This window comes from Phocoena phocoena, chromosome 15, assembly GCF_963924675.1.
Source record: "Phocoena phocoena chromosome 15, mPhoPho1.1, whole genome shotgun sequence".
In the NCBI taxonomy this organism is placed as follows: Eukaryota; Metazoa; Chordata; class Mammalia; order Artiodactyla; family Phocoenidae; genus Phocoena; species Phocoena phocoena.
Window position 1 is genome coordinate 83,113,903 of NC_089233.1, and position 23,068 is coordinate 83,136,970.

The following is a 23,068-nucleotide window of genomic DNA, read 5'->3' on the forward strand; positions in this document are numbered from 1 at the left end:
TAAGTATGAGAAACCTGAGGTGGACTCTTGGGGGACCCCATGTCAGGCCGTGTTTCCCCCTCTGTTGGGACAGCAGTCCCTAATGTCCTTCCTAGAGAGAGCCTGGCTAGCAGAAGACAGGCGTCCTCAAGATCACAGAGTTGTGCTCCGCCCATCTTATTAAGAAGAAAAAAAAAAAAAATTCCAAGCTGCTATTTGAAGTATGTGGTTATCATCTTGATGCTTGAATTCGGAGTACTTCCGGCCAGGTCTCAGAGCATTTCTTCAAGACATCAGTGTTTATTGAGCCCCTTACTCTGTGCCAGCCTCCGTTCCACACGTGGGGGCACAGTGGGGAGCCAGGCAGACAAGGGCTGGCTGTCGAGGATCTCGTGCTGTCGATGAGGGAGGCTGACCAGACAGAAGGAAACGAGCAAATAGGGTATTAGAGACCCTGAAAATTGCTGTGGTGGAATAGAAAGGGTGCCCTGGTGGGCAGAGCACTCCAGGGAGAGCGGGGAGCTGAGGCAACGAGCCTGAGGGGGACCGAGTTCCAGAGAGCAGGGAGGCCACCTGGCTGGGGCTGAGGGAGGATGGAGGTGGCAAAAGGGGCATCCGGGGAATCCGGGGGTCGCAGGAGGGTTGACCTGGAAGCTGAGAAAGTGAGTCCTCAGGAGTATTGGCAGGTGATTGACTCCATGCTTACATCCATCTGATGGGGGCTATGAGTGACAAGGAACTGGCTGGCTGTCACTTAAGGCCATCAGGGGCAGACTAGGGGTCACATGTTGCTGCCCAGGTCCACCCCCTCCCCGCCTGGGCCACGGCCCCTCCTGCAGCAGGAAGCGCTGCCCCTCCCGGCTCCTGCCTGAGTCAGCGGCCCCAGGGCCCGGGGCATCGCAGCACAGCTCGCGTCACCGTCACCGTGAGCCCTGTCGATCACGCCAGCAGCACCACTGGGAGATGAAACACATTCGCTTATAGAAAGCAAAGAAAGAACTTCTTTTGATAACCACCAGCATCTGTTCATGGGCCTCTGAGAACTGTGTACAATTTAAACTTTTTATTAAAAACAAAACCAAAAAGTACTCATTTACCCTCCTGGGAGCCTGTGCTATGAAATTACAAACTGCACGGGTTTGTTTTTGTTTTTGTTTTCCTTCTAAACGTGGCTGAACATACAATGGAGAACATTTGTTTTGTTTTGAACTACAACTGTGGGTTTTACTTTTGCCTGTTCTGCTTAAAGCTCTCTTGGGTTCTATGTGGAGGGTCCAGACTTAACAATAAGGTGGGTCCCCATCACTGGGAGAGTCCCCTCAGCCCTTGGACCCCAAACCCACCCCTCGCTGGAGCCTAGAGTCTGGGAAGCATGGTTTCTTGCCCGGGAGAAAAGAGCCTGGGATTTTCTGTCAGCACCAAATGCTCCAGAACCAAGAAGCTGGGGATGGGAGGGTGCCTCCGTCCGGTCAATGGGACCAGGCACCTTCTCTTTTCCTGAGCACGGGCCTCCTAATTAGGGGAGGCCCAGCCAGTCCCACAAAGCAGCTCTGAACTGCTTTCCCCAAATACGGTCACGAATCCCACCCCTGCCAGGGACCAGAGTCCCAGAGGGACACCCCAAGATGGAGGCTCAGCTCTCAGGCTCTGGGGCCTGGCTGCGGCGGCCTCGGGCTGGTCCCTCTCTGCTCCGAGCCTGCTTTCTCTGCAAGTTGCAGAGTCACACCCTGCACTGCGGGGCTTCCCTCACAGGATGCCAGGCGTGTGGCAGTGACTTCTTCGCTGGCAAGGGTTAACCAGGATCGCCAACGACCTGGTTTACCAGACTGTATTCATTGAAGTTCTACCGTGGGCCAGGTACAGCTGAAGCTGCTGGAAGAGATCCCAGTGACTGACTCAGTCCTTCCCTTGAGGCAGAGAATAAGCGTGGATAAATCAGACGCTGATCACTAAGCATTATAAAGAACAGAAAGCAGAGTGATGGGATGGATAGATAGGACAGCCGGCCAAAGGAGGCTGCTCTTCGGGGTGGGGGTTGGGGGATGCTCACGGTGGCTTCCCTGAGGAGGTGACATGTGGTCTGAGACTTGAATGAGGGGAGCTGATCCTCTGCAGATCTGGGGGAAGAGGTGCTGGGCGGCAGCCGTGGCGCAGGCAAAGGTCCTGAGGCAGGAAACAGCTTGGTGTGATCAAGAAACAGAAGGAACCCCAGTGCAGCCAGGGCAAGGGGAGGTATTGCTAGACCTGGGATTTTATTCTGTGTGCACTGGAAGCCCCCAGAGAGCTTTAATTAGGACAGGGCAGTGGCGTGAAGTGAAGGTGCATAACAGAGAGAGCTGGGGTTTACCTCCACTTGTTTTATTCTCTTTCACACGTTCTCTCAAGACACTTCACTTCCTTTCTTTAGAACCATAATCCCCTTGGTTGACTTTAATAATCAGCAGGAACATTTTTCAGGCTGCTTAATTTTATTAAAAGATTCAAATTTGATGATAAATGGTGGTGTGGCTGCCTTAAGCCTTGGATACAAGACTTGCTCAGCCGTGGACATGTTCCCACCACCCACCCTCATCCCCACCAGGAACACTGCCACACCGCCCACCCTGATGCAGTCTGAGACTGTAAATAAACGAATTATTTCTTGTACTTCGGTAAATACGCCACGAACACTCATAGCTCTCTGAGACCTACAGAGAATATTAACTCGGGTTTTTTGTTTTGTTTTGTTTTTAAGAAGGCTGTGTAGATAAGTTAGGGCAATTTCAGCGGGCTGACTGAACCCCACACAGCCGAACAGAGGACAAGGGCTTCCCTCTGAAAGCACCATTAGCCTCACAGACAATTGTTGTTCAAGATCTGTGATAAGAGCCAGAGACAAGGGTTCGGGCAGAAGAAGGAGGGCGTGAATCATCGGCACAGCATCCCGGAAACCCTTGAGCCCACCAGGCTGCCAGTTAATTTCACAGTGTACTGACGAGGCCCTGGGCACACAGTCAGGGTCCCTGGAGAGGCACAGCCTGTCCCCACCTTGATGACAGCCCCCTCTGAGCACATCAGCACGGCAGCGAGCAGGCTGGGTGAGGTGTGGCCCTCCGCTCCCTCCTCCTCCAGATGTGGCCAGGTTGCCCGCTGACCCTAGGATGGTCCCCAAGACGCGTCGGAGGTTTCTCTCCCTCCTTGTCAGCCAAGCACAGGGAATCTTGAGAACAGAGGACGCCTGTGCAGGGCTAATTACAGAGCACATTAGTGTCACCGCTGTCATTAGTATTAATTACTTTCCAAAGGCTGGAAGCGCCGCTTTCCTCCAAAGACCTGACCCCGGCTGCCAACCCTACACGCTGGGGTTTGGTGTGGATGGGGCTGCCTTTATTTGCTTCCTGGCCGGGGAGGGCTGGATTCACCCGCTCGCCGTGTTGACAGCTCGAGGCCCGACTCGCAGAAGCACAGGCAGCCGCAGACAAAACACCAGCAGTCACGACTCGAGAAAGCCGAGAGGCTCCCAAAGAGACGAGCCGAGCCCCCTGCCAGTGAGCTGAGACGTACCGAGAGCCCGAAGCAGCATCTTTAATTCATGGCTCGGGTTTCAGTTTGTATTGCTAAATTCAAATTAATAATCTTTAAACAACAACCCACAGACTCAGCAGAGCAGTGGCAGCAGGCGCGTGCAGAAGCGTGTTTCCATTTCCCTGAATCTCAAGGGCTCAGGGAGGGCACTGGGGTGCCGTCGGGCAGGGAGACGGGTGTGGTGCACTCCCTGGCGCTGGTCCGCGCGCTGCCCAGGAAAGCTGGGAGGGAGCGCTTGGGAACTCGGAGCAATTGGCGTTGCTGCGATGCCCGTTTGTGGTCATGATTCAAGTTGCTAGCCGTGGTGTAGACTCTGCAGGCGCTGTTGAAACTCGGGTGTTGAGCCACTGTGTAACTGTCCAGGACGGTCACGGGTGGAGGAGTCTGTGCCGGAAGGGAGTCCATGGGGTCGGACGAGTGTCCTGAGGCACCGTCTGGAAGTCAGAGACCAATTTCATAGCCACTGGAGGAAGGCCAGCCCGAGAACCAGAAGCAGGGAGGGGAGAGGGGCCGCTGGGGGGCCCAGCCCCCCGCCGCTGACGGGCGTCTGCAGTAGAGGCCTGTGCCGCGGAGGCCTGGAGAAGCCCCAGGCCACCCTGTCACAGAGCACCAGGGGTGCTTGGTAGGATGTGGGCCTCTTCTCCGGGGTGTCGGGACTGGAGCCGTCAGTGGGCCTTTGTCCGATGAAGAGCAGGCTTTGCCCGAGGGGGTCCTCCTCCATCTTGAAGAGCTCGTACTCCACGTGGGGGAGCCTGATGCCCAGCGGCAGGCACCCGTTGGTGGCGGTGACATCCCGCTCGGCTCCCAGGTACCAGGCCCCCGGGCCGCCACAGCTGCTCGGCTCGGAGAAGTTGAGCATGGCCGTGGTGACCCGGTCCATGGGGGTGACGCGGGCTCGCGTGACCTGGAACACCAGCTCGGTGCCGCCGCGAACCCTGGCAGACGGCGTGCCCTTGGTGTAGCGGCCGGCTGCGTAAACGGTGAAGGTGGGCTGCCGGCAGGTGGGGTCCGAGAAGTGGTGGTAGTACCCTTCCCAGGAGCGGTTGTGCCCGTGGAAGGTGAACACCCTGGTGAGGAAGAGCACGGCAGGGCGCACCTCGCACCCGGGGCTGACCCAGCGGCCGCCCAGGCGCAAGGGCAGGGCCGCCTGGCGGGGCAGCACGGGCGGGTGGTGCTCGTCGGAGCGGGCGATGAGGCTGCAGGCCGGGCAGGGGCGGGCGTGGTGCTGGCGGAGACAAAGGGAAGGCGGTGACTTCCGAGGCGGGGAGGTCAGGGTGCACCCGCGGCGGGCTGGCTCGGGGTCCCGCCCCCGGCCGCCCGTCACCCCTTCCCTCCCTGCCTGCAGCCCGGACGGTCACTTCACTCTTCGTGGACCTCAGGCGGCTCCTCCATCCTCTGGGCCTTTGCACCTGCTGCTGCTTCCACCCGGAACTCCCCCCGGCACGTAGCCTGGCTGCCTCCTTCCCGACCTCTCAGTCTCAGCTCAGAGGCCTTAGAGAGACTTCTCCCGACCACCCCTTGTATGGTGGGCCTCAGCCCCTTCTAGTGCTCAGGGACGTGTCACGCCCTATTTCCTCTGCTCTCCACTCCTTCCCCTTCACTGGAGAGTGAGCTCCAGGAAGCCCAGTCTGTCTCTCTGTGGCTGCTCCATCGCCAGGGCCTAGCACAGTAGTACCTGCTCGCAGCAGGTGTATTGGGCAAATGAAGGAAGGAGAGACGGTTGGAACTTGTGTCCTGGGAGTTGAAAGAAGTTGTCCTTTCCCACACCCGGCCTGCTTGGTCCCGAAATTCGACCGTTCATGTTTACTGCCTTTCTCCTGCCTGTTGTTACTTCCCCCACCCCCAACCCATTCTTTTTTAGGTGCTTCGTAAGGGCCAGGAGCTGTGCCGAGCACTTTTCATGCACTGTTACCTTACAGCCACTAAAATTCTCATGCCCTTGCTGAGCGTCTGTGCTGAGACGTGGCTGAAAAGTTGCAAAGAGATTTGGCACAAAGATGTTCATGCTTGTGTTATTTATAATCGGAAACCCAGCCCCCTCTGCGTTGGTTGTCAGGTGCGGCCACAGTCCTCAGTTGCCCGAGGCTGCTTTCCTCTCGCTTTGGCCTTATTTACAGTTGCCCCTGTCTTATAAATTCTCACGAGCTGGGTTTACAGTAAAACACGTCAACAGGAAGCAGATGCTAAACCAAGTTGCGTGGGAGTAGTCGGTCTGCATTCTGGAGTGTAAAAGCTCAGTCCAGGCCAAAAAGAAACCAGATACAGATTTTTTTTTTTTTAAGGGAGCTGCTGCCCAGAATTTAGTTCAGAGCATCATTCTGAGACGTAAATGTCCTGGAACAGCCACTTGTCAAAGCAAGCATCCCCAGCGTTTGCAGTTCCAGAAGGACACCCAGGGCCATGGGTGCACACAGGACAGGGAAGGGGAAAGGCATCTTGAAGCCCCAGCTGGGAAAACAGCTCCAATGTTTTTTGTTCAAAAAACAAAAGATTTCCATAGATTGCTGCTGGATGAGTTTCATGCCAAACAAGGGGGCATTTGGGAGTTGCAGTTTAGAAAGAAAATATTGGATGATTGAGAACAGACTTTTTTTTTTTTTTCTATCTTGGATTGCTACATTATAAGCTCTTCTTATTTATTTCTACGGTGAACCTAAAGTTGCCTTTTTTTCCATAATACAGAAAACGATATTATTTTTGGTTTGGGGGATTTTGACCCAGAGGACTAGAAGGCACTTGGAAATGCTAATAAATGGCTACCGAAAGGTTTGTGACGGAAAGAAGCAAGAAAGCTGGGTAGTTAGCTGGAGTGCAGGTAATTGGAACGCTGGCTGGTAAGAGTCTCCTCTAATTTAGGCATTTTAACCCACATTCCAACTGTTGTTACACTAATGTGTATTGACAGGACATAGTGCGTTACACCAAAATAATCTCAGGGCTGCCTTTCTCCCTCAAAAGAGATATCTTTTGCAGACAGGACATCTGGGGATGCTGGTTGGTAATTTGGGGCAAGCAGTTTTCTGCATAGCAGAAACGAATGGCGAACCAGCAAGGCTTGAAGGTGAGAGAGGGAGAGAGAAAGCATTTCCCTCTCTGACGCTCTGGAAGGGGATGGAAGAAAGTACCTGTCTCTATCAAAAACCTTCCAGGCATCGTTGTGCACAGGTCCGGAGTTGCACGCGTTAATAAACAAGGCCCCAGCCAGCAGAACTCACACGTGTGTGCAAGCCAAACTCTTACTGGTTTAAGCCCATTATGTAAAGTTATACCAACAGCACATACAGTTTCTAGTTAACTCCCAGAGGCGACACCAGGCTTAGATGATTTTGCTCGAGCGGTGACTGATTGATTAGGATTCTATATCCAGGCAATGAATTTGGGAATCAAATTGGTTTTCAATTAATTAACTTCTAAAAATGTTCATGTTTACCATCTGGTTTGGGTTGTGGGCAAGGCTTGGGCTCCGGAGAGCATAAGGTAATGACTGATTCGTTACTTGGGGGGTTTATCTGCAGTGTATCCTTCTGTGAAATTGTCTTCCTTTTTCTTTTTTCTTATGCGGAGGGGGGCGGTTGGTGAGTGGACGTTTAATTTAACACCCATACATCTGGCCCCGCTGGTCCTGTATGTCCTGCTTGGCAATTGCATTGCAGGTCGCATGGGCCGCCCTGGCTGGTCAGGCAGCAGGAGGGCAGGAGTCTGCAGCCCCAGAGCCTGGCCTGGGGAGACATGACATTGTCATCCTCCGTGCCCCTGGGGTCCGTTCTCTCTGCATTCAGAGCAGTGTGCCCTCCTAATGAGGTGGTGGGTGCCGGTAATCACCCCACCACCAGCGCCTTCTCGGGTCTAAGAAGGATGGGCGTCAGACCAGCCTAGAACATTGGCTGCCAAAAGGGGAATCGTCTCGAGGTCATGAAGAGAACTCGGGCTGATTGTCTGATCACGAGGGCTTCACGCTGTGCTTCTTCTCTGCTACCCAGATCTTGGGTTGGGAGGAGGGAGGTGGGAGAAGGAGAGCAGATGGGCTCAAACCTGGTGCCCCTCCCCCCACACACACACTGGGGATGCTTTGACAAGAGGCTGCTCTCAGGGGTGACATGTTGCCCCATCTGGTTTAATTCCGTAAGTGTCTAGTATACAGCAGGCACTCAGTACATGCTGAACATGTGAGGGTTGCCTGTGGGCTCAAAGAGCACTTGACAGGGATGCCTGAACTCATCCATTCCCCCATCCATCCGTCCATTCTCACTTTTGAAAGATATCCCTTGGGTATTTCCTACAGACATTCTTAACCCAGAGTCCTAACCTCGACTTCATTTTTACAAACCTCAACCTGAAATCAAAAGTTTCTTCTAATTGTGAATGTGGGCAACAACCCCCTGTAGCTTCAGTGGAAACTTCTGCTTTGTGGCCGATCTCATATTAACAGTGTTGCAGATACTAGAAACACTGTTTATACTCATTGCTACTTTGAAATCGGGAGAATAAAGAATTCCCATTCATGGTATTCCCACCTCAGAGTGTTTTAAGACTTGGGTAACTCTTTTCATAGAATTGGTTTCTGTTTAAATCCCACGTCTTTTATTTACAAATATTTACAATATTTACAATATTTACAAATATTTTTCTGAGGAGGGGTCCTGGGGTTTCACCAGACTCACTGGAGTGGTCACGAGGCCCTAGCCTTGCCCACCAGGCTCTGTGCTATGTGCCAGGAGAACTTTACCTACATAAAGTTCAGTTTCTTTTTGCCTATGTGCTCATCGGACAAAAAAGGGCTATCAGATCTTCCCCAAATCAGGAGAGTATGTTTGTGATGTCTTTAAGTTGAAGTCTAGGTTAATTGACTTACGTGAAATTCACTTTGGGGTGGGCACATCTCAAAGAGAGGGCATCTCCCTTTAGACTGCAGCCTCCTGCCCAGAGGGTGGTCCATGGACCACCTGGGAGCTTGTTAGAAATGCAAAATCCCAGGCCAGACCCGCGAACTTGACTGTGCTTTCTAAGGAGATGCCCAGGTGCCGGCATCTTGAGAACAGAGTCTGAGAAAGCGCTTCTCCGCCTGATGTTACTATGACAGGGAGCGCTCAGCGCCGCTGGCTGCGGGGTAACAGTGGGTCCACATGGAGCTTTCCAGAGGGGCCTTCCAGGGCTGTGCGGCCGCCTGGCAGAGCTCTGGAGGAGCTGCCCCCCTGGTTCATTCACCAGCATTTACTGGCCCAGCCCGTGTGCCAGCCCCTGGGCCAGTTGTGGGGACACGGAGGGGCACAGGGCCTCCCCCGCCACGGGTGATATTGGGAGAAGACGGCCAGCCAGTGAACAAACAGTGCAGCCCAGAGTGTGCCGGGTGCTGGGAACCGTGCAGAGTGGGGATGGGAGGGAACATCTGAGCCGGGAACTGAGGGAGGGGGGACCTGCCCGTGCATAGCAGGGGCAGGAAGGGACCCTGCCGGGTCCACGAGGAGAATGTCAGGAGGACCACACTCCAGAAGACTCCCCAGGAGTTCCTTCTGTCCAAACCTGAGAAAAGATGTCTCGAGCAGAGGGAAGAGCATGTGCAAAGGTCCTGAGGCAAGCAGACCAGTGCGGGTGGGGGGGTCGGGGGAGGGGGGCTGTGCAGAGAGGGCCCTAGGCAGGGGCAGATCCCACAGGCTGTCAGAGCTCGCCCTCCCGGGGCCCCAGACTCACCAGGGCGCTCTGCAGCGGGCGCTGGTAACCGGTGGGCCGGTAGTGCCGCCGCTCCGCCCGGTCGGTGTGGATGTCCCCCAGGTAGAGCTCCTCCACCAGCCGGGGCGCGTCCCGGGGCTCGGGCTGCAGGCGGCGCTGCACACGGACCAGGCTGAGCTCGTGCATGGTGAAGCCCAGGGCGGCCGCGCAGTCTCGCTCAGCCCCGGCACCCAGAAGCTCGTACAGGGCCCCCGGCAGCCAGGCCCGGGCGGCGGGCAGGCGGCGCGCGCAGGCCCGGCCGGCCCGGCTCTGGTCCAGGCGCCCTGCCACGTCGAGCAGGGCGCTGCGGCTGTGGAAGACGACGCCCACCTTGTGCAGGTGGTAGTCGGCCTCGGTGGCGCCCCGGGTGACCCAGGAGGCCCGGCGCAGGCGCACCTTGCCCTTGATGAGCAGTGAGTGGGTGGGCTCCCGGCACGAGGGGTCCCTGTAGTAGAACTGGTAGGCGCGGAAGAGGCGGTTGGGATAGAAGGTGTAGGAGCGGGTGAGGAACTCGGGTCCCGGGCGCACCTCGCAGCTGCGGGGGCAGAGGGGGGTTGGGCAGAGCAGTGAGTCCCCCAGCCTCGCTCCGGGATCCCCCTCCTACAGCCTGTGTTTCAGGCCTCAGCTCAGGGCTGGGAGCCTGCAGCCTCAGTTTCCCCAACTGATCTCAGCCTCACTTTGAGGGCTGGGAGCCTTCCACTCTTGCCTTGTGGCCTCAGCAGAAGCTGTCCTTCCATGCCATCCCAAATGCCTCTTACAGCGGACATCCACCCTCCTGGCCCGGCTCCCCGCGGGTCCCATGGATCCCCCTTGGCCCAAGAAACACACAGGCTTTGCAGCCAGAGGACCCGGGTTCAAATCCCATTTCCGTCCCTCCTGAGGATCGTGAGCCTGGATAACGCCTGGCTCCTTGCTCTGGGACTGGGAGGCCCTGGATGCACAGTCAGGGTTTCGAGGAAGCAGCCAGCACAGTGGTGGCACCTGGGAGGAGCTTAAGAAACGGGGGCTCCTTCGCACCATTTGGGAAGCCCTGTGCTCTGAGCTCCTGGGGGCAGGGTCCTGCCTGTTCTCTCCCCGTTGGGTTCCTGGCACCTGGTCCAGGGCCTGGCACACACTGGAACCCCAAACCCTGGTCCTCGCTGAGTGAACCGTGAATGACGGTGCTTACATTGTCTCCCCCCTGGCTAAGCTGACGGGCCCCCTGCCACCACATTTCACCCACATCTGTGACAGGCTTGTTGATCTAAACCAGAGAACTTTTCCACTGAAGAGTCAGATAATAAATATTTCTGTCTTTGTGGCAGTTACTCAAGATCGTGGTTCTGGAGCTAAAGTAGCCAGAGACAGTATGTACATGGTGGGCGTGGTTGTGTGCCAATAAAACTTTATTTGCAAAGCCAGGCATCAGGCTGGCCCTGACCCCCGGGCCCTATTCTGCTGGTGATGAAACCATGACTCCGAGACCCCCAGTCACACCCTGGCTTTGGGGTGGATGGTGGACAAGTTCCCCGGGAAAAAGAGCAGGCAGGTACCCCCTGCACAATGTTACACCGACCAGGTGCCACCTGTGCTGTTATTTTCTCGAAATGTTTCATACCAGCGCTGCTGGAGCAGGAGAAATATGTTCTCGCCCACCCTTTTCTTTCAGTCTTTCTGGTTATATTAAGGAGAGAGTCACGGTTGGAGTTCATGTGTCTTTAACACCAATCTCCCTTTTCTCCCAGAGTGAACAGACTCAGGGCCTTAGGCAGGCAGCGAATCAGGGGAAAATTTAATGATGTTGTTTTGTTTTCATTGACTTTCTTTTTTTGTTTTTCTGCGGTACGCGGGCCTCTCACTGCTGTGGCCTCTCCCGTTGCGGAGCACAGGCTCCGGACGCGCAGGCTCAGCGGCCATGGCTCACGGGCCCAGCCGCTCCGCGGCATGTGGGATCTTCCCGGACTGGGGCACGAACCCTCGTCCCCTGCATCGGCAGGCGGACTCTCAACCACTGCGCCACCAGGGAAACCCAGACTTTCTTTTTATGGTTTCCTCCTATTTATGGCAAGTGGCTCAGCTCCCCATAGCCATAGTGATCTTACACTTCCTTTAAAAATAATCATAGCGCTGTAAATGTGTACAGTATACCAATTATCCCCCAATAAAGCTATAAAAATGCATGACTGTATTTACACCAACAAAAGCAAGTTGGTTTAAAGAAAAATCGTAAGGAAATACCAGTCCAGGCAGTAGTTAAAAATGGAGAGAGGTGACTCACATGCCCGAGGGTGGGAAGATTTGCCCAAAGGAACGCAGCAGGTCACACCAGACAGCTCGGTGGTTCCCAGACTCTGGATCTTTCCCTGCACTACTCCCAGAAAATAGCAAAGCCTGTCTGAAGGGTACAATGGGGGACTTTCTAGGAAGAAAATATTAGAAGTTTCTAGAACTCTCTGGAATGCTGTTGTCTTGGGGCAGGAAGAGCCTGCAGCCAGTCCCCATCCTCCCCATGTCTCAGTTCTGTCTCAGAGTGACCCCGGCCAGTGGTGCATGAACCCCACCTGGCCTGTGGAGTCGAGGAGGGGGCAGAGCCTGGGAATGCACCCAGAGCCTCTTTGCGGAACTCAAGTCCCCTTCCTCCCCCAGATGCTTGGCAGTTGGATTTTTCCCTGACCTCGGGAGGTGCGTGGAGGACATGGAAAGTCCAGTCCCTGACCCCAGGATGGGACTGGCCCAAGGGGCTGGCCGGGGAGGAGGGGATGTACTAGGTGTGGAGGAGGACACTGCCTTCCTTCTCCCTGACCCTGGGAGGGAGGACCCAGCTGGCTGCCCCGCACATGAGGGCAGAGCACAAAGCCCATCACCCCAGAGCTGCACTGAGGCCTCTGAAAGGTCAGGTGAGCCTGTCAGGTTAGAAGGAGAATTGGATGGGCAGGCAGGACCCCAGGCCCTCTCTGGCCTACTCCTTCCGGCCTCAGGACCTTCGCCCCAGCTGCTGCCTCTGCCTGGCTCTGCCCCTGGCTCCCTGGATGGCTGACTCCTTCCTCCTTTCAGATCTCGACTGAATGTCACCATCTCCGAGAAGCCTTCTGTGACCGCCCTCGAAAGAGCCCTCCCGGGCCGCTCACTCTCACATCCTCCCTTTTATATCTTTCACCATCTCAAGTTTATGTCACTTATTTCTGTGTTTAGGGCTTGTCTCCACCGCAGCTCCTCCCTGCACCCAGCTCATAGTAGCTCCTCAATAAGTGTTTGCACAGAAGGTGCTCAGTGTGTGGAACAAGTGCATTTCCTCCAGTTGCTGTCTGTGGCTGGGGCAGGATGCCTGACACAGTCCCGACCTGCCAGGCTCACTCTGGGGAGGGCGACAGCAAGCACGTGCTTGGCAGGCCTCTGGACAGTTGCACGAATTGTGCCCGTTTCACAGATATGGGACACTGAGGCTCAGGGTGGGTGAAGCCTCCAAGCCCAGGGGCCTGTGGTCAGCGTGACCTCAGCAGGGTCTTACCCAGTGGAGATCCAGGGCCCGTCCAGGCGTGGGGGCAGCAGTGCGGTGACGGGCGCTCTGCTGGGCAGGAGCTGCTGGCAATGTGGTCCCCAGCGCAGGCGGCTACCCTCTGCCATCCCGGCTGCCTCTGCAGTGTGGGCTGCAAAGCAGACGGACCCGGGTCAGTGATCCCAGCACACCCTGGTTCTTCACCTGCCTGGCCAGCAATGGGCTCCCCAGATCGGGGCGCCTCGAGTCAGCCTCGGGACTCATCTGCCTTCTGCGCGCCTGCCTGCCGTGGCCGAGTGCCGCCGGGCAGTGGCGGACGGGCCCTGCACCCGGGACAGGAGGCAGCCTGGACTCAGAGGGGCTGGACGGTGGGACTTCCACCCCCTCTCACCAGGAGCCCGGGCTCTGCTTGACCTCTGCCCCTGGAGCGGCCAGACCTGTGCCCGCAGCGCGTGGCCATTCCGTTCATGGTCCCTCCGTGGTGCCAGGCCCGGGTGTCGTCCATCCCCACAGGTGGGACCTGGCCGGCGCCGGCTCACCGTGGTGCTCACTCGGGATGCGTGTGGTGGGGTCAGGCTGAGGCGTGAGGCCAGCAGCCGGGCCAGGGGAGGGCTCGGAGGCCTCAGGGAGGAGGCTGTGAGCAGTGGGGCAGGCCCGGGGTCCCCGCCCTCTCCAGACGGGCTCGTCTCGTGGAGACAAGCCAGGCCTGGCTGTGGGAGCTTCACTTCTAGGAGCAGCTCAGAGGTGAGAGCACCAGGGCCTTCAGCTGCCAAAGAGCAGCAGTTCCCCTGGAAACTGTCATCCCTGCTCAGAGTCGGGCTTGACGCAGCCCCAGTGGCGGGATGTATGGGAAGCCTGGTGAAGGGCGGCATCCCGGTGTTACAGCGACAGGCTGCGCTCAGGGGCGGCCGCCTCGACCCGCCGGCCCCGCTCCTGCGACAGGCCTTCCCGGGGCACTTCGTCCCACCACACCTGTGGCTGAAGTGGGTCGGGGGGCGCGGGGGCCTGGCGGAGATGGCGGGCAGCTGGAGAGACCTGCTGGGCCGGTCCAGGAGGCCCAGGAGGGCGTGTGGGCTGAGTGAGGAGTGAATGCATGGTGCCCCCTGCTGCCCACCCCCCAGCACACAGTCACGTGGTCCTGGCAGGGTCAGGAAGGGCAGTTCGGCCAGGGAGGCTGGGGTCCCTGCCCTGCCCCTTTGAAGCCGTCTGACGGGGCCCGTGGCCCCCAAGCTCTCTGCCCCCCTCGGCCTCTCACAGTGGATTCCTCACTTTCCTGGAGGTCTGGGGTCTCACCGGGAGACGCTCGGGGTCCCCAGGGACCAGCTGCGAATACTGGAGTGACACCGACGGGGACCACGATACGGCATCAGTGGCTCCTGTTCACTCAGGACCGGCTCCGTGCATTTTTATTATATTATCTTAGATTTGTGTACGTCAGCCCAGGAGATGGTGTTGGCATCGCTGCCTGATGGGTAGAGCCACGGGCTGGGCGACCCGGGCTTAGCTGGCCTGGGGCCCAGGCTGCCCCCGGTGACAGAGCCGGGCTTCGAGCCAGGCCATCAGCTGTGGCCTGACGGCTTAACCATGGCTCCTTTTGCACTGCAGGCAGGGGGAGGGGCTGAATGAAGGAATGAGTAAAAATCCTGTGTAGCACTGAGTCCCTGTATATTCCTGCTGTATCCTACACCTGATTTACAGGCTTTAAACAGCCAAATAAGAGAGATGAAAATAAACAACCAGTGTACCAGGGCTGTGGTGTCCCCACGGACAGGGGGCACTTGGGCTGCCCCAAAGGCTCTCAGGGCCATTCTGCAGTGAGTCCACGCCAAGGGGAGTCTTGAAAGAGTGGTTCTGTGTTAACTCAGGCACATCTAGCCACTTGGGGACCAGAGCCAGGATGTTGGGGTGGATGGATGGGCATCCACGTTGGGCCAAACGCCCAGCATGGCCCCGTCGGGAATACTGAGCTGGGACATACGTGCATCCGTGTCCACGGCTCACGCCTTGTGCTCCTGAAATCAACTTCACCCGGACCCTCTGGGTCCCCTGGGTCCAATTCTGCGGGTTAATCTGAACATCACTGGTTGTCAGTGAAGCTTGACAATGCACGTGTTGATTTGGGGAATGGATGGGAGCAAAGGGAAGAAAAAGGTCAAAAGGGGGTGGGTGTTATTTGCGTGGTAGGAAAATCAAGCTTATGTCTCAGAGCAAAACCGTGAACAGGCCCCGAATATGACATTGGCGCTGCTTCCACAAAGCTTGATTTCTTGAGGAAATGTTTTCTGTTCAAAAGGAAACAAACCTTTCCCCCAGGTACTCCCTCTGAAGGCACTTCGAAGAGATGTCGCCTTCACGACGTTATATTTTGACACGAATCCTGAGATAGTATGTTCCCGCTAAGTGTGTTTCAGTTTGTCTTGCTTTTCTGCGAGAAATTGGGATTTAATTAAGTCAGGAGACAAAGAGATACGGTGAAATCGCACCATATTCAGAACATGGACATGCAAAACGCAACTGGAGCCCTTCTTTGCAAAAACCCGAGTGGAGCATGACACTGCCTCTCGGCTGGAGCTTCCACTTCAAGGTTGCAAAAATGAAACCAGCCGATTAGAAATGAACTCATGAAATGTTTCCAGTCCCAGCTTTGGAGGTAGCTTATAGATTTTCTTTCCTTTCTCTCCCTCTTTTCTCCCCTAGAAGAGTCTGAGCTCAGGGAACCACAACCGAAAGCAGATGGTGTCCTGGGCCGGCTTGCACAACTTCTCCTGGGGACCTGATAGACTGAGTTAAATGCGTCGGCCAAATTGATTTTTATCAACCATGGATTTTTAATTAACAGTGGTGTCCACTTACCGCCATCCATTATTTACTGTTTACCCACTAATTAAAAATTATGCTGCTTTTGCACTCATAAGAGCAGGACATTTGAAATTAGATCGCATCGTTCAAATTACCTGCAGAATTAAATCCAGAGCGTCGAATTGCCCAGACCAGGCTACTGGGGTTTAAAATATGATCTGCTCCAGCCTGTTGTATGATCATGAATCAGAATGCCAGGAGCAGGCTACATGGCAAACATCGTGTGGAACCTGCCTGGGGTCTTAGCGGGGAGGGAGACCTTGGAGTCTGTCTTGAGCGGAGGCTGTCTCACCCAGGAATCCCAGGGAAGGCAGCCTGTCAGTGCACTGATGGAGTGCTTCCAGGTGGCGGCCATACCTATGGACCGGTAGGTGTCATCTGCTGCTGTCATCCAGCAGCCCATGGTCCAGGTTCAGTCAATGCCCCCATTTTGCAGATGAAGAAACTGAGGTTCAGAGGGTGGAGAGACTTGGCCACCCTACCCCAGGCAGCTGCTTCTTATCCAATTAACAAATAAAATATGGTAAAATACACCTAACATAAAAGTCACCATTTTAACCATTTTAAAGCATACAGTTTAAATTCGGTGGCATTTAAGATGTTCACCAGGCTATGCAGACATCAGCTCTGTCTAGTTCCAGAATTTTTCATCGCCCCAAAAGGAAACTCCGTACCCATCAGCAGTCACTCTCCACGCCTCTCTCCTCTGAAACCCTAGCAGCCAGTAATCTGCTTTCTGTCTCTATGGATTTGCCTATCCTGGCTATTTTGTATAAGTGGAATAAAAAAGATCTGCCCCTTTCTTATCTACTTCCCTTTTCTTATCTACTTTTCTTATCTACTGTTCACAACACTATTAGATGGACGTGATTATCTTCATTTTCCAGATAAAAAATGGAGCCTTGGGAGAATATTTACACCCAGGTCCACCATCCGTGTTTTCTTCAGAGAACGTGAAAAGCGTAGGTCTGAATCAATGGTGGGGGGTGGGAGGGGTGGAGAAAAGACATGGGGTTTGTAGCCAGAGCAGATGGAGAATAATCAGGTCTTCAGATACCTTTCTTTTAGGGGCAAAAGGCAAAAGAAAAGCACTGTTTTTTGTCCCCCCCCCCCCATCCTGATTGGCTTGTTCTGAGGTTCTGGGAGGTGTGCCAGGTGATTTTAGGTGCAGTGGTGAGCATTTCTTATTCCAGCAGTTATGCATCGATTTTAGGGGGTGTCAAAAAGCAGCTGCAGTTACTGTAGCAAAACTGTGCTTTCACAGCCCACATTGCCAAGGACAAGACTGAGTTTTAAAAGGGGCTTGGTCTGACCTGGATTTTAAAAAATTAAGTACTACTTGAAATAATATTTAATAACTATTTAATAAGTAAACGTGGTCAATAGCCTGAGGGGGGTGCGCAGAACGAAGAGGGAGAGACGGAGGTTAACCCAGCACTTCCCCTCATGGCTGTGTGTCCTGGAGCCACCACCACAAAGGACAGCAAACTGGGGGACCGAAAACAGCAGGACATTATTCTCTCACAGTCTGGAGACCAGAAGTCTGAAATCAAGGGGTGGGCAGGACCACGTTCTCTCCTGAGACTCTGCGGGAGGGTCCTTCCTGCCTCTTCCAGGTTCTGGGGGTTCCAGGCATCCTTGGCTTATAGCTGCATCCCTTCAATCTCTGCCTCTGTCGTCACAGGGCCGTCTTTCTTCTCTGTGTGTCTGCAGCTCTGTATCCAAACCTCCCTCTCTTTCTCTTATAAAGACACCAGTCACTGGATTCAGGTCCACCCTGATCTAATAAGACTGCATCTGTAAAGACCTTATTTCCAAATATGGTCACATTCACAGGTACCAGGGGTTAGGATCTGAACATATCTTCTGGGGGACGCAATTCAATTCACAACCGATACCGAGGGCCACCCAGGTCTCCCAGCAGCCTAACCTTTGTCCAGCTACTCCTCCCGCACATGAACCTTGCATGGCTGTTACATGCCTTTGTAAAGCACCACATGATGGCCGGAGTTCCTGTTCCCTCGGAGAGGCTGGTGTTAATCAAGTAGTCCCACTATGGATTGTAATTTCAAAGAATCGTTAAGTGTCTCAAAGGAAATTTACACAATGGCCAAAAACTTCCTAACACACTTGGAGTAACATTCCACGCTTTTCCTTATGATCTCCAGGGCCCTTCAACATCGGTTGTCTTCCTGTCTTTCCAGGGCCGTACATCAGATCCCCCCCCTGATTCTCTATTGTGTGTTCCTAGGGATGAAGAGCAAACTCTCTCCTGCCTCAGGGCCGTTGCAACACTGCTCCTCGGCCAGAGCACCTCTTGCTCTGCTTTGAGCTGGGTGCTTCCCACTCACTGAGGTCTCAGCATAATCGGTGTTGCCCGGCGGGCTGATACCAAACATCCCCTTCTATTCTGCCCTTCCCATCTCACCTGTGCAGCACTCATCACCTCTCTCAATTCCTTACCTGCTTGCTGTGTTTTATCTACTTTTATTTTTTGACTTTTCAAGTTGATATCATTTCAGACCTACAGAAATTTTGCCAAAGCAGTAGAAAGGGCTCTAGTACACCTGGTTTCCACAAAGGTTAACATCTTGCAAAGATATATAGTACAGTGATCAAAACCAGGAAATGAACACCGATCCCATGTTAGAATGAGTCTACACATCCTATGCAGATTTCACCAGTTGTCCCAGTAACGTCTCCTTTCTGGTCCAGGATCCAATCCAGGATCACACATCTTAGTTGTCACGTCTCTTTAGCACCCTTCAATCAGAGATGCTTCTTTGGCTTATGTCTTTCACAGCCTTGACACTTTTGAAGAGTACTGGCCAATTATTCTGAAGTGTGTTCTTCGGGTTGGGGTTTTCTGATGTTTATTCACGATTTTATTCATCTTGGGTAGTTTTGGCAGGAACCCCAGGGAAGCAGTGTTGGGCCGCTCTCAGTCATTGCTTCAGGAGGTACCGAGATGTCAGTTTGTCCCAACGCTGGTGACGTTAACTTCGACCACTTGCCAAGACACCACTTGGAGGTGTCTGCCAGGCTTCTCCACTGTTAAATTACTCCTTTCCTCTTTGTCATTAATAATTATCTTATGGGGATATACTCAGAGCTCATGCAAGTATCTTGTTTTCCGTTATACTCCCCCCACTAATTTTAGCGTCTATTGATGACCATTGACGATTCTTACTTACAACAGTTATTACTGTGGTGTTTCCCAAATGGTCATTTTCTAGTTGCATCATTCTTTCTGGATTTATTTTTTATTGTTTTATCTATAACTTTCTGGATTGATTGATTGGAATTGTGCTGTAAGGAAGCACTATCCCTTCTCCCTGTTTATTTTCTAGTTGCATCATTCTTTCTGGATTTATTTTTTATTGTTTTATCTATAACTTTCTGGATTGATTGATTGGAATTGTGCTGTAAGGAAGCACTATCCCTTCTCCCTGTTTATCTCGTTATTCAATGATTATTTGTCTTAGTATGAACTCAGGGATATTTATTTTATAGGTTACAATCCATTGCTGTCATTATTTACTTTGTGGCTCAAATTGTCCCTGATTTGGCCATTGGGAGCTCCATCAACTCCATCAAGCTCCAGGACTCCGTCCTGGGTCCTTTTTACATGCACTTGTCATTTTTTTTTGAGCATGTCCTCATTTTCTGGCACTAGAAGATCTTCCAGGCTCATTTTGTACTTTTCCTGACCCAGCCCTGGAATCAGCCATTTCTCAAGGAGTCCTGGTTCCTTTTATTGGAGAACAGTATTTAGAAACCAAGATGTAGGTGCTGGGTGCTCACTGCTACTGAGGTGTCACCCCAGGTGCCTCAACTTCTTTCTTCCTTCGTCTCTTCCTTCCCTCTTTTCTTTCTCTCTTTCTCTTCCTTCCTTCCCCCTTTTCTTCTTCCTTTCCTTTCTTTTCCTTTCCTTTCCACGAGGACAGGCCCTTATCTCTCTTGCTCCCTGCTGATTCCCAGCCCCTAGCACAGTGCCCGATGGATGCTAAATAAATATTTGTTGTGTCAGTACATGGACAGCACTTAGAACAACGCCTTCACGTAGTAGACACTCAATAAGTGCTAGTTGTGATTGCTACTTTTAGTTGAATGGATGAATGAATGACGTGCTCCCTAAGACCAATGCACATGAATTCCTTGTTGACATTTCTCCCACCCCCTTGAGGTTTCTCCTCCTAAAACTTGGCTGGTGATTTCCATCACGTGTGTGGCTATCAGGGTCAGGCTTGAAATGGAAGTGGAGAAAGAGAAGGCTTGCAGCTGCTGGGATCACTAAGAATCTGGCTGAGGGTGAAAGGGTGGTCAGTAAGGGAGTTCCCAGCAGGCTGGGGACCCTGATTGATCCAAGCAGGTAGAGAGGAAAGAGAAGTAGAGGCAAAGGGAGATTCAAGTCTGGGCATCAAGCCCTGCAGAGAGTTTTGAGGATGGGCCGGATCTGGCATCCGAACCTGGTACTGGGTCCTTGGCTTTACAGCCTTTTTGACCCTTGGGACCTGCCCCAGCCAAACCAGGACCCTGATATGGTTCTACACCCCCAAGGAAGGCTCCATCTAACTCCACGGCACTGTTCAATAAGCAGAGACTGTGAGTCACGCATTAAAAAGGCTAAAAAGTAGCAGGTGAAATTAATTTTAACGATATTTTTTTATCCAGCCCGCAGTAGTATATGTAATACATTCAACATGTTTAAATTCAACAGGTAAGAGATATGAAAACTAGTAATGAGATATTTTATATGCCTTTTCAAATACAAGTCTTCGAAATCGGGCATATATTTACACTCACAGCACAACTCAGTTTAGATGGGTCACATTTCAGGGCCTCAGGGGCCATGTGCGGCTGGCGGCTGCTGTATTGGAAGCATAGCTCCAGCTCAAGAATGGGATGTGTGTGTCAAATTTCACTGCATCAGAGGTTTCAAGCTGTTTTCTGAAGCCCACAGGTGTTTTTTTCAGGAGAGAAGGGGGGACCCAGTGGGTGGGACTCTGGCCTCCCACCTTCTGCTTTAGCCCCTGCAGCCTCCGCCATTTGCTCTGGTTTATGTACTGGGAGGCTAATTAAGATCTGCTTTGAAAAAAGGGTTCTCTTGCTTAAAAAAAGAAAAAAGTCTGAAACCCTCTGGTTTATTTCAAAATCCTTAGCTTGAGGTAATTCACCTAGAATGTTTGTACTTGGAAGCTTATGCACATTTAAATAAAAATCCCCACCCAAAAAAATAACCTCTCTTGATTAGAGGCGGCCGCCCTTTACAAATCAAGATGGGCTGGTATGCAACAGCACACAGAGAATGTTTCGCCAACAAGCTTCAGAAACCGGCTGTTGAAATGGCAGCTGTCACTGTGTTGCTACAGCAAAAGCTGTGCTTTCCAATGAAGCCATCGCACAAAAGGCACGCAGAGTCTCCGTTTAAACTCCCCGGAGAGGGTTACAGATTGGCACGCTATGACAGTACCAGCAAATCACAGAAATATGAAGACAAACTTTGAATTCTAAGGAGCCTAGACTTCCCCTCTGGTGTGGATGGCTGGCCTTCACATTCCTCATATGTCCCTCATTTGGCCATAATTGAATCTCATTATCCATCTAATCTGAGAGTCTTTGCCTTCAAGGCTGGGGCGTGGGCGTGAGGCAGGATGGACTTTGCATTCTTGGGAAGCTCAGAAATGGTGTGCTCTAGAAAAAAGTGCACACCACCTCCCAGCCCTGCAGCATCCCAGGACTGTGACACGTGCCCTCTTTTGCTTGGTGAGCTCAGAGTTTAAAGTTGCCCTGAGGAATTCTGGAGCGACCACGTGCCTAGAAAAACAGATTCTGAGCCGTTGAGGCGCTGGAGGGCCTCAGACTCGGATGTCAGTGTGTTGAAGGGCTACTGAAGGGACATAGCTTGGTTTGTCACTGGCTTGGGCTGGACCAGGGGGGTCGGTGGAAAAGGTGGACCTAATTGGTGCCACTTGGAGAAGGGGACTGTTTTATGTTCGTGTTTCCAAAATTGAAAACATTTTGTCAAGGGGAGTGGCTGACCGTGTAGCTATCTCCCCGCGGCCTGTGTTGAGCATTTCCTGCTAATGGAAGTGGAAACGCACAGCTCAGGGGATGGGACAGGGATGGGGGCTTTGGAAGGCAAAGTCTAGCCCGCCAGGCCTGGCTCATCAGCCAGTTATTGTTTGTTTACGATTGCTCCAGTACAAAAACCGTTCACATCAAAGCTCCCTCAGCCCCATGATAATACTAATTATTCCTTGCTCTGGCTGGGGCTTCCACCCAGATGAAAACTGGAAAATTCCAGCCAAAGCCCAGCTGTTTCCAAACAGCCAAGGCATCAGGGTGATTGATGGAAGTGTTTCCCTTTTCACCCAGATGTTCTGGTGTCTTGGAGACAAGGCCTCCTTCGCTCAGCTTTAGCGCCTGTGTTCCCAGATCTGCATGTTGGCCCCTTAGATGTTCCTAATTTATACCAAATTTGGTCAGTGCTGTCCATGGATACCAACGTTCAGCCCTGTGCTTTGAGGGGTGCGGCGAGGGGGAGTTGGGGCCTGGAGAGATAGAATGTGAGATCTCTCCGGGCTTCTGAACCTGGCTCGGTCTCGCGGAACATTCTGGTGCCTGCCCCGAGGGATGTAGTTACAAGTCAGTGTTTGCTAAGCAGAACGTGTGTCTAGAAGTCTCCCGCTGGATTGAATCCTTCTTCGTTCTCTTGGCAGAAGACTGAAGCTCCCATTGCTGTACAGAACAGGAATTTGGCAGAGGTAATCACAAGGTTTTGACACATTCAATAAGAAAGAAGACGTTTGTGTAATCGCGGTGAAGACTCCCGGAGAAGGGCGCAGGAGTAGGGATCTTGGGGCGGCAGCTTCAGGAGCTTAACTCTTCACGGGGCCCTTAGGAACTGGTTCTCCACCAGGTCTTCCCCGGAGGGCCCAAGAGTCTACTTGTCTCACAGAACTACTTAGCCTTCGAGGAGAGCTGGATGCAGTCTGTCGGTCTCCACTGAGTGCCTTTGGGTCTGTGTGTGTGTGGGCGGGGGTCCGGGGAGCAGCCCCAGCGTTGGGGGAAGTGCATCACTTACGGGGCTGTTCTCGGGAGTTTCCACAAGGGGGCCCTCTTGAGCTTTGGCTGGGGCGGTTGGGCGGCCCCGGATGAAACCCGGCACCGCCTCCTGCAGACCCGGCCTCCAGCCGAGGGCCTCCAGGCTCCCTCCGTTCACCTTGGCTTTGGCGAAGAGGGAGCCCCTGGAAGGCCAGCGCCGGGGCGCATGCTTCCTTCCACGTGGGAGGTCTTGGGTTCCGCTTGCACAGAGGACGTATTTGGAGACCGAAGGGCGAGGGTCACGGGCTGCCCTAGCCTCGCCTCCTTTCCTTCTTCTTTCGAAGAAGTTTGCAACGCAGAGCAAACACTCCAGTTGGAACCACAAGAAAGGGCATCTGGGAAGCTTCATCAACAGTGAAACCAACCATCGTGGCTCCT

The 23,068-nt window shown here is 53.5% G+C and overlaps 1 protein-coding gene across 1 annotated transcript; it reads right to left on the reverse strand.

Annotated features, from left to right (window-relative positions):
• Nucleotides 1-3,997: 3,997 nt before the first annotated feature.
• Nucleotides 3,998-13,596, reverse strand: APCDD1L (APC down-regulated 1 like). The gene is made up of 4 exons (XM_065893317.1): nucleotides 13,116-13,596; nucleotides 12,737-12,875; nucleotides 9,232-9,784; nucleotides 3,998-4,768 (listed from the first exon to the last, which is right to left on the reverse strand). The coding sequence occupies exons 1-4, from the start codon at nucleotides 13,594-13,596 to the stop codon at nucleotides 3,998-4,000; spliced, it is 1,944 nt and encodes a 647-aa protein (XP_065749389.1).
• Between the last annotated feature and the right edge of the window lie 9,472 nt (nucleotides 13,597-23,068).